Here is a 17,519-nt window from a genome sequence, read left to right on the forward strand (position 1 = left end):
TTATATATATATATATATATATATATATATATATGTTGAACTGAAGATAACAAATCTTCTAAGGCACTAGGTAGTAACAGTTCTTTCTAAAATATATAGTAGGTTTGTGAACTTTAATGGACTGCAACTGCCTGCTGAATGAAAAGGGTATAATTGTTGGATATACAAGACTGTTCAGTTTAAGAGTTATTATTGAGTTTATTTAGTGATTTAATATTTAATGATTATTTGATTTTCATAACAAGAGTATTAAAAGTTAATTAATTTAAAAGCAATAGTTATGACAAGTTTCATTATGTAACTCCATACGAGTCGTAAGTTATATATGTGTGTAGTTTAATTGTTGTACTTGGCTTTTGTAATATTGTTGAAGTCATGTTACTCGAAGTTTTAAGTTTTTCATGTTATGTTTAATATTGTTGTTACTAGAGGGCTAGATATTCTTAGAATTTTGTGCAGATACAGAGTGCAAATAAGTACGCTAGTGAAAGTAATGGTGAAGCTGGCTAGATTGCATGATTGTGAGTTTTAGCCATAAAGAGTGTAAGTGGCGATTTTTAAAGGGAAATTATCACAGAGTGTATTATAATAACAGAGTAGAGAAGCAATAATTTGTCTTGTCAATTGTGTTCTAAGATAACTGAATCAGCTTGTGTGGACATTTGATGAAAAAGAGAATTATTTAAAGCTCTAAATTCAACTATGAAAACCAATAGTATAACGAATTTTTGTGCATGTATTTCACTTGTTTTGAAGATATTATTTTAAAACAAGAGGATTGTGTGCTGTCCATTTATTGTTGAAATTTATTGCCAACCAGTCACAGCCACCTACTGTAAAGAATCATGACCCTATAGAACCTGACATTGGTGAGCCAGCAGGATTATACAATGGTAAACGAATGTAAAAGAAGATGTGAATTACAGCAGAAGTAGGCCTATATATGCACAAATTGGTGGCATAAATTGTTGAGATTACAATCATGTTATATAACCATGTTGACTGATTTTGATAAATGGATAAAGAGAGGTGAGTGACTTGGGCTAAAAGATAGTGATAAACTAGTTTATTAAACAAGAAAAAGAAAAAAGCAGCAACAAAAGTGTGAGGATGACAGACAGAAGAGAAGAAAAAAGACTAAAAGGAGAAACTGGAAATAGAGAGAGAGAAAGAGAGAATAAGAGCACAAATTAAGAAAGAAGAAAAGGAAAGAGAGGAAAAAAGACTAAAAGAAGAAAAGGAAAGAGTGGAAAAAAGACTAAAAGAAGAAAAGGAAAGAGAGGAAAAAAGACTAAAAGAAGAAAAGGAAAGAGAGGAAAAATTGCAAATAGAGAGAATAAGAGCACAAATTGAGATCAACAAGCTCACTCAACAGAAAGAGGAAGGACCCAAGTATGACAATAGAGTCAGGGCCAGCCGACCCATACTGCCCAAATTTGATGAACGGAAGATGACATGGATGCTTTCCTGGAGAGATATGAAAGGTTTGCCCAAAGTCAGGTGACTGGATAGTCATCTCAGCCCACTTTTCACAGGAAGAGATCTTCAGAAGACACTATGGGTTATGAATAATTAAAAGTGACTTGCTGAAATGCTATGAACTTATCGAAGAAGGTTTTTTGTTGGACGTTCAGACAAGTCAAACCTGACACTGGAGAAAATGTATTTCACTTTGTGGCACATCTATGGTGATACTTCATAAGATAGACTGACAGATCTACTAATATGTGAACAGTTCATGATGACGTACTCAACTGACATGTCACTGTTCCTAAAGGAGAGAGCACCAAAAGACATGGATGAGATGATCAAGCTGATAGAAAGTATATGGAAGCCCATGGAGGGAGTCTAACTGGCAAGTCCAAGAATAACCAGTTAATGTTGAAATTTAGGGGTGGCTGACCAAAAGCAGGATGCCATCAAAGTTGAAAAGATGTTAATGAATGAAAGGGAGAAGAGATACCATGCTTGTTTTAAGATAAGGCACATTGCAAATGAGTGCAACTCTGTCACCAACAAGCAAAAGCATAAATTTTGACATGAAGCAGCTGGAGCTACCTACAGAGATAGTCTTGGCAAGAAACAAGAAAAGAGTGTATGTCACCATGGATGTTGCTGCCAAAATTAACAGAATAGAGACAACTAGTCAGATTCACCACAAGAAGTAATGAAATGATAAAACATGAAGCATTTATTAAACGTTTCGGAATCATCATAATTTTATCATTGGTAATCTAGCAGTACAAAACAACAATCTTTGTAATTACAACAGAAATATATACGTAAACAATTTGAATATTCAAATATAATGCAAGAAAATGAAAACTGAGGCACAAATCAAATAGTTAAAATAGGTTTAAATCCAGTGAAGACCATGTGTTATTTAGGGATGGAAGAAGAGTTTTATGTATAATGTTTCTTTTATAAGAAGTTCAGTATCACGTTTGGCTGTTGAAAGAATTTGAAAGTTTGAGAGAGAGAGATCGGATGTTCTGTTTCTGTATTATGTTGATAGATAGCGGAGCAGGGAGGATTTGTAACCTTTCTTCCAGTTTTTATAGATATACCTGTGTGTTCACAAGCTCATACTTTAAGGTGACCATTGGTTTCACCAATATAGGAGCCCTTACAGTCTCCGCACATGTATAAATAGATGAGATGTGAACAATGGGCAGTCTGTAAACAATTTTTATAGCAGAAAACATTTTTTAGTCTTAAGTTTGGTTTCATAATAACTCTCAGGTCAATTTAGGAATAGTAAGTGTTACATAACATTTTCAACTGTTTTGTGATAAGGGAGCTCTGTCTCCCAAGATATGGTAAGCAAGTGTATAAAGGAAGTGTGGGTACATTGGGTATAATAGGTGGTTTGATAAACAAATTATTTAGGAATGAGAAAGTTATTTTCTCCAAAAAATGCTTAGGGTAGCTGTTTTGAAAAAAATGTTTTGTATGAAAGTTATTTGTTTGTGAAGGGCTAAATAGGATGAGGTAAGTTTGTAGGCTCTACTTAGTAGGCAGATAAGATTGCATTTGAAAGAGAAGGGTATAAAACTATCAAACTGAGAAAAAAGGTCAGTAAATGTGTTTTATGATAGACAGAAGTTGAAAAGCCATTAGCATCATGATTAACAAGAATGCCCAGAAAGGGAATAGAGTTGTTAGCCTCAATTTCATGAGGGAAGTGTATAGAGAGGTGTTGTGAAATTAGATGTCAAGCAAGCATTGGATATGATGTGTATGACTGACAGTCAGCTCAAGTTAGCAAATGGGTCAACAGTGCTAGTAGTGATTGGAGCATGTGACAAATAACGAGAGCTGTAGTTCCTTAAACTTCTCAAATCTTAAACCTACTATATCTGCTCTGGATAAATTCCACTGAAGCAGTTTTCTATAGTAAATTTAACAATACTCAAAGCCAGTAGTTCTTTCTGTAAAACATTACTGGTGTTCATAACTCTAGACCTTCACAATATATGTTCCATAATGGATAGGCTGGCAGGTTTTCCAAGAAACATTAACCAGTACTTAAAATGATGGATTTTGCCATTAAACATTGCATAATTCTCAAGATATCAGACTCTCATTAAATTTTATAAAGTATTAAAGATGATGAATCTTTTCCCAGAAATATTATTCCAGACATCAGATGTTTTCATGAAACAATATTTATCATTAAAAATGTGAAATTCTACAAAAGCACTAGAATACTTGTAGGACAAAAAATCTGTTGGTAAAAAATTCTTATTAAATTCTTTCTGTCAAACACTGTGTAAAAAAATAATTTAAAAGGTTGAGCTTTTAATGAAAACATTATACTATTAAAATGTATTTTTTTTTTTTATGAAATAGTTGTGAAATAGTTACAAGAAATTATAATGCAATAGATTTTTACTCTGAAAACTTTCTTAACCACAAGATCATAGTTCATTGATTTTTATTCTGAACTTTCTCAAGTACAGGAAAAAAAAATACCTAAATGGTTTTTCTTGGTAACCTTTGTTTTTCTTTGCATCAGACTACTTGGTTTTGGTTAACCTATTTTGTTAATTTTGTTTTCCAATTTTTGCTACAGACCACCTGGTTCAGATGTTAAGCAAGGAACAGTGGTGTTAAGTTCTGGCTCAAACTTAGGACCAGCTGAATTAGGTTTGTTAGCAACAGTTGGCACCACAAAAGTGAGTGTGTATTGTAAGCCAAGAATAGCTGTTCTGTCCACAGGAAATGAAGTAAGTATTGAACTTGTAGTTCACTCATAATTTCAAAAGCCATAAAAATTCAAGTTCAATTCATAAGAAATAAACTTTCCAATTCTTTTATCTGATTTCATAAAACAAACATAATAGGGTTTGCCCAGGAATTGTACAAAAATTCTAAAGAATGTGTGGGGAAAAACCATCTTAAAAAGCATACTTGTTCTTGAAACAGCACTCAAGACCTATCTAAATGACTAAGGCTGCTAAAATATTGATAATAACAAAAAAGTTGATTTCCCGATTTTTAGACAAAATTCATGTATTTGTTTTTCATTTTATTATTATTATTCATATTTTTCTTTTTTCACAAACCTACAGAAAAACGTCTATGAATATTTTATTCAAATCTGGATAAATTCACTAAAAAAACTCCTATGCAGGTCATACGACTATTTTTATGTTGATTCTTGAAAGAGAGATTTTTATTGCTAGTGGCCGAGTTTCTCTTCGAAGCCATTCAACTACTGAAGCCTACAGCAAAAATGGTTAGGTATGCTGCACCAAAATCTATGTACAGCTACTAAATAAACTCCTGCAAAGGTTGTAGGGCTATCGTTAAGTTGATTCTTGAAAGTCGAGATTTCTACCAATTAAAATTTTCTAAGTTCTTCTTCGCTAAGCTCTTTGAAGCCATTCAAGCACCATTATACAGTTGCATTTTATACAAGTCAGAAATGCTTTGTTTTATTAAAGTAAATTATGTGTATATTTAAAACGGTCTCCAGCCTTATTATCATTAATTATAGTTTTACAAGCCACTACAGAAAACACAGCTACAAATATTTTTCAGAAATCAGGACAATAGTAATGAATGCAGTATTGAGTATGTTATAGGGTAGTTTTTAACGTTAATTCAAGTGTCTTTGTTTTTTTGCCCTGAAGAATTTCTCTAATTCCTTTACTTTCTGCCATTGAAAAATCTGGTGTTTTACTGATGCACATTAATTGGAAAATAATTTGTACAACCTATAGCACATTAATTGGAAAATGCCACATTGAGGATTCATCATTTCTCAAGTCCTCTGTTCTTTATTGTTTCTCGAATTCACTATTGTACATTGTCTCTACGTGGTTTTCTGTGACTATTTCAATGAGTTTTTGAACAGTAGACAATTACCATAGTATATTTCTCTACTCTTGTGAATGGTGATTTATTCTGCTGATTTTTTATACTTTACTTGTCAAATGTATGCTTACAAGAAACCTCAGGTGCAAAACCACCTGGCATTGTAAATAATGGTTGGGTGGGAAAAAAGGCAATGTGGTATTAAACTGTTGAAAAACACCTAATATTCAACTGAATGCATATGCATGTATGTAGCTTAAAATTTATTCTCCATAAATGAGCATAAAACCTTAAGAAACAAAATAATTAAAAATTTTCACTTAAAAATGGGAATAGAGATCATCAAAAAAGTACAGAAACAAGTTGAAGCAAAATGCAAAGAGTATATTTTGAAGCCTACATAGTCTACAAAGTGATTCCATTAAAATAGGGACTTGTAGCTTGAAAAAAAAATGTAGACATTATTTCCAGCCTAGTTTGTTTACTTTTTTTTTTAAGAGTCCTTAGTTATAGGCTTGAAAATATAATCTTTTGCATTTTGATTCAACTTGTTTCTGTACTTTTTTGATAATACCTATTCTCCTTTTTATATTAACAGTTTTAATTACCTTGTAAGTATAGAATAACATATTACTTAAATTATTTATGAAATAGCTAGTCAGACCTGATGAGTTTTTGCAACCAGGATGTATACGTGATAGCAACAAGACTAGCTTGAAATCTCTTCTCCAACACCGAGGATTCACAGTAGTAGATGCAGGGATTGCTATAGATAAGTATGTAGACAAATTATTTTTGTAAACTTTCTAAGGCACATTGATATAAAAATAATAGTAATACAAATCTGTAGAGTATTTTACACTTTTATGTTATTATTGTTTTGCAATATTTTTAAAAATAGTTATGGCAGATAAAATATGTATGCCGTCTCCAGCCATTATTATGTATGAGTAGCTTCTGAAGGATTTTCAAATTGTGTTTAGTTTTCAATCCACATAAACAGCCTAAACCTATGATAATTATAAGTCATTGGAAGATCCAAAATTATAATCTAAAAACTGAAACCATTTATTTATTCTATCTGGTTTAAAATATATCAATTAAGGTATTCATTGTGCTTTCTTTTAGTCATGAAGACCTGGTAAAGAAATTTAAAAAAGCCTTTGAAGTGGCTGATGTAGTTGTATCTTCTGGTGGTGTATCCATGGGAGAAAGGGTATTGTGTGATTCCTGCTGTGACCTACATTAATAGAAAAACACCTTAAGTGAAATAAGACATAGATCATATATGTGTCTTTGATATAAGTGTCTAAAAAGAAAAGAGATAGCAAAAATTAGATCTTTCCAATATTTTTCCTTTGCAAGATTATGCTGAAACCTTAGAATTGTCAATTTTGATATAAGTGTAGATTAACATCTCTTATAAAAACAACAAACGTTTAAGTGGTTTACTCTAAAACTGCATAAGCATGTAAAATTAAATTTTGTTTTCACCTTTATCACTTAGTTTTATTATTTAGTACTAACGTTTTTATGCTGTATGTTGAAAGAAAAGCATCAAATGCTTAAGGAAAAGTCTTTAGTACTCAAGTTTTTGTATTATTAACACTCCTTGTGTGCAATCTGTTCAAATATAAAATTTCATACTTGATACCCTGTTTAATTTTAGGATATTCTGAAACAAGTGCTTGAAAACAGCTTTGGAGCTAAAATTCATTTTGGTCGTGTCTTCATGAAACCAGGGTGAGGTCCAAGAATATTTCTTTATGTGTTGTATATATAGTAACTGAGCAAATATAAAACAATTGAAACCAATTTTTAGGTTTATAAAAAAAAAGTTTCTGTTTTAACTAGTATCAAACCTCAGTTGTTGAGATAATAACTAAACACACAATTGCCCATTAAAATATTTCACAGACCTGTTGTAATCCTGTTTGTAAGTATTAGGAGAATATTGTACACAAATGTATAATTTCAAGAAGGGAAAAATTGCAAAAAGCAATTTATTTTCAGTATGTTAACCCTTTTGCATCAGGTAGGTCAAATTATACATGTCACAACCTTTTACAGTGTTACATTGAAGATCTGATTAAATTACTTTGTTATCAATGAATACTAATAAATTTGATATGAAAATGTAGTTTATAAAACGATTGTAATATTATATAAGTTTTAAATTATTAAATTTATAAGGAAATATTTTTAACAATCCTTAATCTCCTCTAGTATGAAAATTGGCATTTAATCTGAAGGTTTTCCCTCTGAGATGTACAGAGCCATAAACTAGAAAATTAGACCCCCTCTTGCCAAGTCTACCTGTCATACCCTCTCCTTCACAAACAGCCAAAGTTTTAATCTATCAGTTGACATATTATATTACGTTGTTTTCTGTACAAGAAATTGTCTGTTTTGCTTCCAGTTCAAACTTTATTTCCATAAGAAACGCATTGAGGAGATTTGTTGAATTTTTAATGACTCTTATTGCGTTGTTAGAAAGCCAGAAAAATTGTGAAAGTCTTGGAACATTGTCTGCTTTTTATGTGTTGTTATTCTGTATTCTTAGGTCAGTATTCAATTAAATAAAAAATTATTTAGTGTGGTAGTTCCATTAGTAAAATATTAGGTTTGTTTAATCGACAGTTGACAGCAAAAAAAATAGACCTAGATAGGTACCATATTTCTTGTTTTTCATCTATATTCTTTATTTATTATTATAATAGTAACTAAAATGTAAATATTAGAGATTTATTAGGTTAGATGAGATAAAATAAATAACAAATTTTCATGAGGTGCAATCGCAAGTAGCCCATTTGTTACTTAATTCGATAGGGTAGTTTTAAGTCACTTGGTGAGATTATTTGTTAGACACAATTCAAAGGGCAATAAACAATAAAATTTAAGTAGAAACAGATGTATACTGTTACATGCTTTAAGCTGTTTAGGATAAACAATTGTGGTTTCCTGTTACAATTGGAGTCATTCCAGAAAGAAAAAGGGTAATTTAGAGTTATTTCTTAACTTTTTAAAGTGGTTATAAGGTCGGTCAAAATCAACCAGTCCTGTATAGAATTATGATATAGAAAATAACTGATAAAATATAAAGTTTTTTTCTGAAAAAAAAGCATTGATATTTATTTAGGAGGTTTTAGGGATTACGCAAATGAAATTTGAAAATTTTTAGATGACGAAAAATGTATTTTTATTATTAACATAAAAATCACTTTTCAATCACAGCAGTCAACTTTCTAACACCATATCATTATGGGCAAAATTTTAGTAAAAATACTTAATTTAAAATTCTGATTTTTTATCTACAGAAGACTTAATATTAAATGAAAGCTTTCCAAATTTCATGAAACACATTAAGTACTTTTAGAGACATAGTATGTATACCACCATGCTTACAAGGTTGTGTAAAATACACAAGCCTGTTACCATAGGGTTAACTAATGTTATAGTACATGTTTCAATAGCACATTATTTTCACATTCAATTTTTTTTTCTTCCTAGGAAGCCAACTACATTTGCCACATTGCAATTTAAGAGTAAGAAAAAACTGGTGTTTGGGCTGCCAGGTAACCCCGTCTCTGCAATTGTTACATGTAACTTGTATGTCTTGCCTGTTCTGAGGAAGATGATGGGCTTTCATAGACCACTAAATACGACCATCAAAGTCAAAGTATGTTTAAAGTGAAAATAATTTACAAGTAATACTAGAGTAATTAAAGTATTCAATATGTGCAACTAATTATTTCTAAGAAATTATCTTTACATCCTAGTCACTTGTTTTTAAAGAACATATTTCAATTTCAGCTGGCACATCCAGTAACACTGGATCTTCGACCTGAATATCACTGTGCTACATTGAAGTGGGAACTAGAAAATCCTGTGCCATCAGCCACTAGTACAGGAAAACTGATTAGCAGTAGACTTCTAAGCATGACTAGTGCCAATTGTTTGTTGATATTGCCACCAAGAACAAATTCTTTAGAAATGTTGGATAAAGGTCAACAAGTGGATGCTGTAATTATTGACTGGATATAAGTTTTTTCTGAAGAATAAATCCTAACATTTGAAGTTCATTGGGGTTGTCTTTATTTCATACTAGTTATTATGTGACATTTTTTACTTATTATAATACCTACCTTCAGGACTTTCTGAAATTGATTTACAAACTGATAAACATCAATTACAGTAATTTAAACAGTTATTGTATTCTGCTAGCACTGCGATGTGAAAGAAGATTTGTTTTATGAAATAACGTATTATCTTTTATATTAGTAATGTTCTATCTAAAGATAACTTTTTTTAGTTACATTAATAAGATTTACTAGTAAGTTTAGAGCTACACACTATATCTGTATGTAATCATTTGTTTAACAATGCACTACTTATCGCTATTGTCACTTTTTCATTCTTCTTTGTATAACCTTGATCCCATTTTGTTATGGAGTCAGCTGCTTGGGTCTTCCTTCTTCATAAATTATAGTCCTTTGCATCATTTCTGGTTGCACTATAAGCTTCCTCCTATCCCTGTCCACCATGTCTTTCCACTGTATTCTCTATCTTCCTCTACTACTTCATTTCTCCACTGGCATTTCTAATGCTTTTCTCATTATACATACTTTTTTCAATTCTTACTACATGTCCATCCAAACCATCTCAGTCTTTCTTCTCTTGTATCTGCTATGATCTTATAAACTCCAAATTATTTTCCTGATATCATCATTCATTATTCTTCCCCTTAAAGATATTCCCAGCATTGTTTTTAACATTCTCATCTCTGTTCTTTCTAAAATACTCTTGATATTTTTTTTTTATGGCCCAAGTTTCTGCTCCTTAAAGCAGAAGTGGCCTAACTACTGTTTTGTAAATTTTGCTCTTAAGCTTCAGCAGTGTTTTCTTGTTAAGAATCGTCCCTGCAAATTCCCTCCATTTATTCTATCCAGTTGCTTCTGCTTCACAGTCTCCTTCTTCACTAATGCTGAAACTTGGGTACATAAATTTATTTGACTGCTTTATATCAAAGCTGTTTGTCTTTTTCTACAGGTCGCTCTTCCCCCTCTGCTGTTTAACACTACCTTCATTTTCCCTGTGTTTACTGTTAACCCTCCTCCCTTTTTAGATTTTCCTTCCACATCTTGCACCTCCGTGCATCCCTTTATCTGTTTTGCTGTTATAACCAAATCATTCACAAACAAGAAGTCCCAAAGCATTCCTCTCCTTTCCTTTTAACTCAAAACATCCCTCACTGTCTTGAACAGAAAAGGCTTAAAGCCAGTCCTTGTCTTATTCTTACTGCTGTCTTTGCTCCATTATACATTGTTTTCACTATCCTTACCAACTTTACCAGTAAACAATGTCTCTTGGCACCATATTATATGCTTTTTTTTTCAAATCTACAAAGCATCAATACAGCTTTCCCCTCTAAAATATTTTCCTATAGCTGCCTGGCTATGAATATAGCATTCACTGTTCCATTCCCAGGTATAAATGCACACTGCATTTCATCAGTCTGTACAACTTCTCTTAACCTATATTCTACTACCCATTCAAACACTTTTATGATATGTTCAGTTAATATAATTTTAACAGTTTAGTATCTTACCTTTTTGTTTGTATGTAGAGACTATACTTTTCTCCAAATTTGAACGTATTTTCTCTTCTTCCAATATTTCTTGCAGAAGCTGCCCTACCCATTCAATGCCCAATCTTTCCAAGCCCTTTATCATTTTCATTACCACTACTGATGGACTACTTGCTTTCCCATGTTCCATTTTTTTATAGCTCTCTTCTCCTCCAACCTTCTGATTTCTTCCATTGGACCTTCCATGACTGCTGCTTCTTTCAAAACCTCTCTCTCATTTTCTACATTCATCAAGTCTTCATAATACTCTTTTCATCTCTTTTTAATGTCCTTTTCATCAACTTGAATGCAACCCTGTTTGGTCTTTATAATATTTATTTCTCTAACATTTCTGTTAGCTTGTTCTATTTATTTTGTAATCCTATATATTGCCTGCTCTCCTTTTGGTGTTATTTGTCTTTTTTTTTTAAATGTCTCCCTCTTTTGTTCTTGTACTTCACCACCATGTCTCTCTCCATTAGGCTTTCCTCCTTTCTTGACAACACAAACTTTAGTTGCTACTTCCACTAGTATTGCTTTCATCTTATTCCATTGCTTAGTTACTTCTTCCCCTCTGCTCTTCCCATATTTACTATCTCTTCTTGCATATCTTGTAATTTTGCTCTTTCATATTTTTCTTCTATTATATTGTGTCCCGTCATTTTCTTACTCTGTTGAACAATAATTTGCAAGCTGTATATTCACAATCTTGTTTTATTCCTTACTTTGAACAGAAGAAAAGACATGAAATATTATATTACATAATTTTATTGTTTTGGGTGTATTTCTTTGTAATTGCACACATGCATATACAGCATAAAGCCAGTACTGCAGAAATCAGTATTTACACAACTTAATATGATTCAAAAATACTTCTAACAGATGATAGTTGTTTAGCCAGAAGTTCTTGAACATAAAAATGTGTAACATTTTATATCTCAGATTAATTTATAATTGATGTAATTAGTGAAAAAGGGTGTACTGATTTTACTTAACATCATAGTTTGATACTGTAGTAAATTTTATGTAATTGATAAAATGCAGCTTTACAGTAGTAATTTAATTTACCATTATACGTGGATCACTGCTGACTAGTTTTTTGTTTATACTCAACTTCTAAAACATAAACTAGTCTGAATTATGTTGTAAAATTAACACATAAATAGTCAAAACTCTTTCTCATTGACCATAGCCATCTCCAACCTAAGACACCATAATATAAGAGTCAGGATATCCTTCAGAAGAGTAATGTGCAGTTACTAGTTGAATCTAAGATATTTATTATTGAAAAACAAAGACTTGGAAATCCCTGATTGTTACTTAAACATTTCAGAAAATGCATGTAAACAGCACCTCTAGATTAAAAAGAATATAGAATAATTACCAAAAAAGTGCAAAAACCCATTGATTTATGTGACAACTGTATAAGCCCTGTCTGCAAACCCTTAACTTCTACAAACACTAACTAATTGCATAGTGTTACTACCCAACATATTAATATCATAAGGTTGCTTTGCTCTTTTATAGAGCCATATTGATTTGATAATTGTGAATTTGCATAACATACCAGAGGATGTTTTTGTGCAGGATGTTGCACTGCTTCATTATGCACTGAATGTTGATTTTCCCAAAGGGTGGATAGTGTGTCATAGGCCATTTGTATGGCATGTATAGCTCTCTTGATATCAAATAGTTAATTAGAAATAGAAATTAAACTACAAAATTCAGCAATAACAAAATGATATCCAGAACATAAGTTTTAATTTACATTTTTGAACAATACAAGAAAGTTGAATAAAATGTTAATACAAGCTAGTTTATTTTTATATCATAGCAGCTTAGGCTGAGCACTTAATCATACAGATCTGGAACTTTCAACTTAAAAGTACTGGTTTATGAGTACAAACTAATTATAGAATGATTTAAATGCTTAATTATTTGTCAGATGAGAAATGATAAGTAAAATATCTCTCTCTATATATATATATACATATATATATATATATATATATGTATTGATAAGTTTATTCATATTGTTTATTTTCAATGTCTCCCACTCAATAAATTTTGTTATAAACATTACACAAGGTGGATTATGTGCATATAATGCTACGGGACCCCCACACAGGCCTTATGGCCACTAAACTATTATAAAATAAGCTGTGTATGAGTTTCTTCCATAAACAAATGTTGGATTGAACAGGAAATGTGAAAACTAGTTTCTATTTAAATTTGGGATTGTTCCATTAGTATGGTTTTAAGCTTTGTTATAAATTACTTTACATTGTATTGTGTGTTCACATCCTTTCTTCAGATTGGTAGAGTATTTCCCCAAAATCTGTTGAGAATATTAAGAAGCACCATCTAGTGTCCTCTGAACTGGTATTTTTTTTACTTGTGATTATTATGAATAAAGATTGATTTCACTATGTTCTACACAATGTTCAGTCTTTTCTGCAACTCAGTAAATCATTTCCGTTCAAGCCTCTAGCTGTTTACAGTGTTATTTTAATTGGAATATAATTAGTAAACCTGAAAATATCACAGAGTAAGGAAGAGTGGTAAATTTTGGTGCCATGAGCAGGATTTGTTATAGTGGAATTTTGCTGAGTTTTGTGGTGTGTACTTTTCACTGCTTCTTTGAAGTCTGGCATGGAATATGTTTTATACTTTTTTAAACCTAGAAATGTTATTTTCCAAATGAAGGACTTAAGCAACTCTATAGGACTTCAACATTGAGAGCGAATCATAATCTGAAGGAGTAGAAAAGCCTAGGTGATGTCTTCCACTGGACATAGGTTTAATGTTGCAAATGGCCATGATTACAGCTATAACCTCAGGAAAAACCACAGCTTGGGACCACCAGAACAACTAAGCAGGTTTTACCCATGAACGTTACCTTTGTCTCATTAAGGCTTAGATCATTGAAGTGACATACAAGCTCATGTACTTGAGACCATGTGTGGAGGTCTCTTTAGAACACCCAGACTGTCACTGGGCAGTACAACATGACCATAACCCTGGTTGTTGTCATCCATGGCCAGCCAAAGGAGACTAGAGTTGCAAATGGTAGATGAAATCTTCCACTCTCAGCTGTTTCACCACCGGAGGAGACAGAGGGCACTAAGTGGTGATAGATTTCTCAAGGTTGAAAGTGTGCTGCTGGGACTACAGTAAGTCATAGAGAACTCTGGTGTTATGCAGAGCTAGAAAACGATATTCCTATGGTAAATTGTCATTCTGCCACCTATATGCAGGGATCCAACTTTCATCTGTGTGCCAACACTATATTGTGCTCTTGGAGTCATGGGTATCTCAGCCTAATGTTGGTCGAGATGCTCCAGAATTTTGTTCCTATAGCCACAGGTTCATATGAGTGAAGTGAATCAGATTTCTTTCCAGTATTAAAGGGTACCACCAAGGAAGACTTGAACTGCGTCCTTAAGCATTTCAAGCAAAGACCTGCATGAAATGCATGGACTCAAAATGGTTCAATGCCTGCTGTTGTGTTTTAACAGACCAGAAGCTTTACTTAACCAAGCATTTGGATGAAGAGCAGCTAAGCGCCTGGATACAGCCATAACTGAGCTGTGCTAGCATTTTTACCTGGTGGGGAATCAATCTATATATTAGGCCAAGTTCAAAGCTCACAAGAAATTTTTGAACTTATGTGGAAAATTTGTATTACCAACATGGTGTCAACTTGGATGTTAGAGACATCTAAACTGTAATAGAGGCAGTATCTGTGGTGTCTAAACAGGAGAAGAAATTTACAGCGAAATCTGCAATGGCTGTACCTCAGTCAGGCTATCTTCCTGAGATGCCTATATTGTTGAAAGCTGGTGCTCCTCTGAAGGTTACTCATCTGGCTAGATTGGGCCCAAGAACAGTAAACTACCTGCTAGGAAGAGAATCACAGTGTTTGAAAATGTCCAAGTCAGAAGTCGTTCTGTGGTGTAATGTAGACTAAAGTTAGTGCTTTATCACTGTCTGCTATGTTGATAGCAATATATGGAGTGTATGTTTCTTGTCCATAAAGCAAGCAACTTTTGCTGGAATAGTTATCTGTTTAAGTGGCACTACCCAATGTTGGTCTGTAATTATAATCACTTGTCTATCCAGCTTCTCAATCAGTAGTAGAGCCAGCAGAGGAAAGGTTGGTAGGGGCAGGCAGTTGACCACTCTAGCCCCAAATATAAAGATTAGTGGGCTCTTTCAACAGTTCTCAACACATATACACATGCTTGAATTATGTGGTCATCATATGCTTAATAAAGGTTGTAACTAAACTTCAGCAACAAAATAACATACACTGATGTACAAAAGTCGACTCTATTTTGAAACTAGGCTATAATCACACCTTCATCCGTCAGTTCTCAGAAAGAAATGGTGTTATTTATTACCTTCACAGCGTATTACGTGCACGTTTACTGGCGCATTTAATTACTACACTTTGTCTGTCTTTGTTTGTTTATTGTTAATTATAAAGCTACACAGTAGAATATGTGTGTTGCACCCACCCTAAGTATCCAAACCCAGTTTTTAGCATCATAAGCCTTCAGAATTACCGCTGAGCTGCTAATTCTTTCTCTGTCAGTCAGTGCTTTAATTTTTTTATAATATAAATATTGGTAGCTTCAATATCCCTTTGCTGAAGCACACTGACGTTTTTATTGCGTGCAATAGAAATGCAGCGTGACACTGAGAGCATGGTGGGTGCACCTGTACCACAAAACGACGACAGATGGGGAAATATAAACCGTAGGCTTAGTAAGAACTTGCCTCTTTTTGTAAAGAAAAAACGTTATTACTTATTGATAATAATACATTTTCTCACCAATGATGTTCAATATTTGTCTTTAAGACTTATAACGTTGGTAAATTAATATTTAGATTCATTACTAGGACATTCCTCTACATGAAAATTTGTTTGATATTTTTTGGTTTAAATCAACAAACAATAATGTAGAATGTTGCACATCAACAATGTTTTATATTTTAATATTGAAACATTATCTAGCTTACCAGATGCAATTCAATTTTTATTTCAAAATTTTAATGATTGCAGGTTGAAAAGCAGCCAAACCTACAAAACTTGATTATGTAATTTTAAAGAATATTAACTGTTGACAAGGAGAATTAAACAAGTCTTTGCATGAAAAAAAGTGAAATTTGCTGTTTGAACTATAATATCCACAAAAAGTTAAATTCGGCTTGCTAAAATATCACATGTGTTTCAGTAGGTTTAACATAATCTCACTGCAACACATGTCATTCAAATCATGACATATATATTTATTTATACATATTAAAATCACTTGCACTTTGTAAGGCATAGAATATTGCTATGTCTCTGCTCGTTCGATAATTTCCAGTATAAATTATTTCCGAGGAACTTCAGTGATACAAGTCCTTTCTTAATTAAAACTAATTTATTCTTTTCTCTTTGTAATACACTTAACAACTTTTATAACACACGCTATAAATCACAGTGATTCACACACTTTACATACGGTGCCTAATGTTCGCTTGACTTAATTATCTCTATCTTCAATCTATCGCTGGCTTATATACTAAAAAAGAGGGCGTCTAGCAAGCACTGGGACATTCGCGAGGTCCCCTGAAAAGTCACGATCCTTCTAGAAACTCCAGCGCACATGCTCCCAGCGTCGCGTGACTTTCGCTGTCGTAACAATATGTTTACATTATTGGCAAGAAAAATCTTAATGTTACATACAGTTTTTTAAAATCTGACTTTTTATATATTTGATATTGGATACTCAATATATACATTTTCTTCAATCTTTTATGTCCAAAGTAGAAATATTCATGCTCGTAATATTAGAGATTTGTGAACAAAAGCCAATGCGTTGTGAACAACAGTATGACAGTGATTTAGTGCTAACCAACTCAATACAGTCAATGACCATGGGCTATATGGAAATAGATATAAAATTACACTAATTCTACCTTTTGCAATTAATCAAGTAGATGACCGTGCTCGCTGATTTTAGTGATCATAGTCTCCAGGCCGATTAGTGACTGTTATGTAAGACCATCACGTCGAGTAATAATGGGCAATAACAAGGTTAGGAAATATAAATTAGGTACTGAACATCACCAAAACAAAGGGAAGCAAAAACATTTCCTCCAGCTTCTTCGTATACTCCTCGAACAAACTTCTTCCCAGGAAAGTTAAAGTGGCATCTATCTCCCATGGAAGGCTTGCTATAAGTGACTCAGATACTTCGGATATTGACCGTGAATACAAATTAAATGATAGTAAGTCAGATGAAGAGGGTTGGTCTTTGAACTTAAGACAGAGGAACCATATCTGACAGATCCTTACCTTTTTTAAAAGCCTCTGATGCCCTCCACTGTGTATGTTGTAATTCAAGTTGGCCCATTCTAGCTTTGTTTTAAAGACAGCTATTTAGACTCTTCTATGATAATGATAATCAATGAATTAAAAGATATGAAGTAAATGGCACTTGCACCCTAGGTAGGCACTGGCTAGTGTATTTGCTAAAGTCATACTATTTATACTGTTTCTGTTACTGGCTATTTGCAG

The 17,519-nt window shown here is 32.7% G+C and overlaps 1 protein-coding gene across 5 annotated transcripts in view; it reads left to right on the forward strand.

Moving 5' to 3' along the window:
- Positions 1-9,404, forward strand: part of LOC106461525 (gephyrin-like) — a 136,493-nt gene extending 127,089 nt beyond the window's left edge. For all 5 annotated transcript variants that reach the window (XM_022388520.1, XM_013921357.2, XM_022388519.1 and 2 more), the window contains 6 exons: positions 4,076-4,229; positions 5,977-6,098; positions 6,451-6,538; positions 6,992-7,065; positions 8,833-9,001; positions 9,136-9,404. In XM_022388520.1, the coding sequence (XP_022244228.1) occupies positions 4,076-4,229; positions 5,977-6,098; positions 6,451-6,538; positions 6,992-7,065; positions 8,833-9,001; positions 9,136-9,366 (838 nt within the window). In that variant the 3' untranslated portion in view covers positions 9,367-9,404. The remainder of the gene's footprint in view (positions 1-4,075; positions 4,230-5,976; positions 6,099-6,450; positions 6,539-6,991; positions 7,066-8,832; positions 9,002-9,135) is intronic.
- The last annotated feature ends 8,115 nt before the right edge of the window (positions 9,405-17,519 follow it).

The sequence above is a fragment of the Limulus polyphemus genome, unplaced genomic scaffold (assembly GCF_000517525.1).
Source record: "Limulus polyphemus unplaced genomic scaffold, Limulus_polyphemus-2.1.2 Scaffold978, whole genome shotgun sequence".
NCBI classification, from domain to species: Eukaryota; Metazoa; Arthropoda; class Merostomata; order Xiphosura; family Limulidae; genus Limulus; species Limulus polyphemus.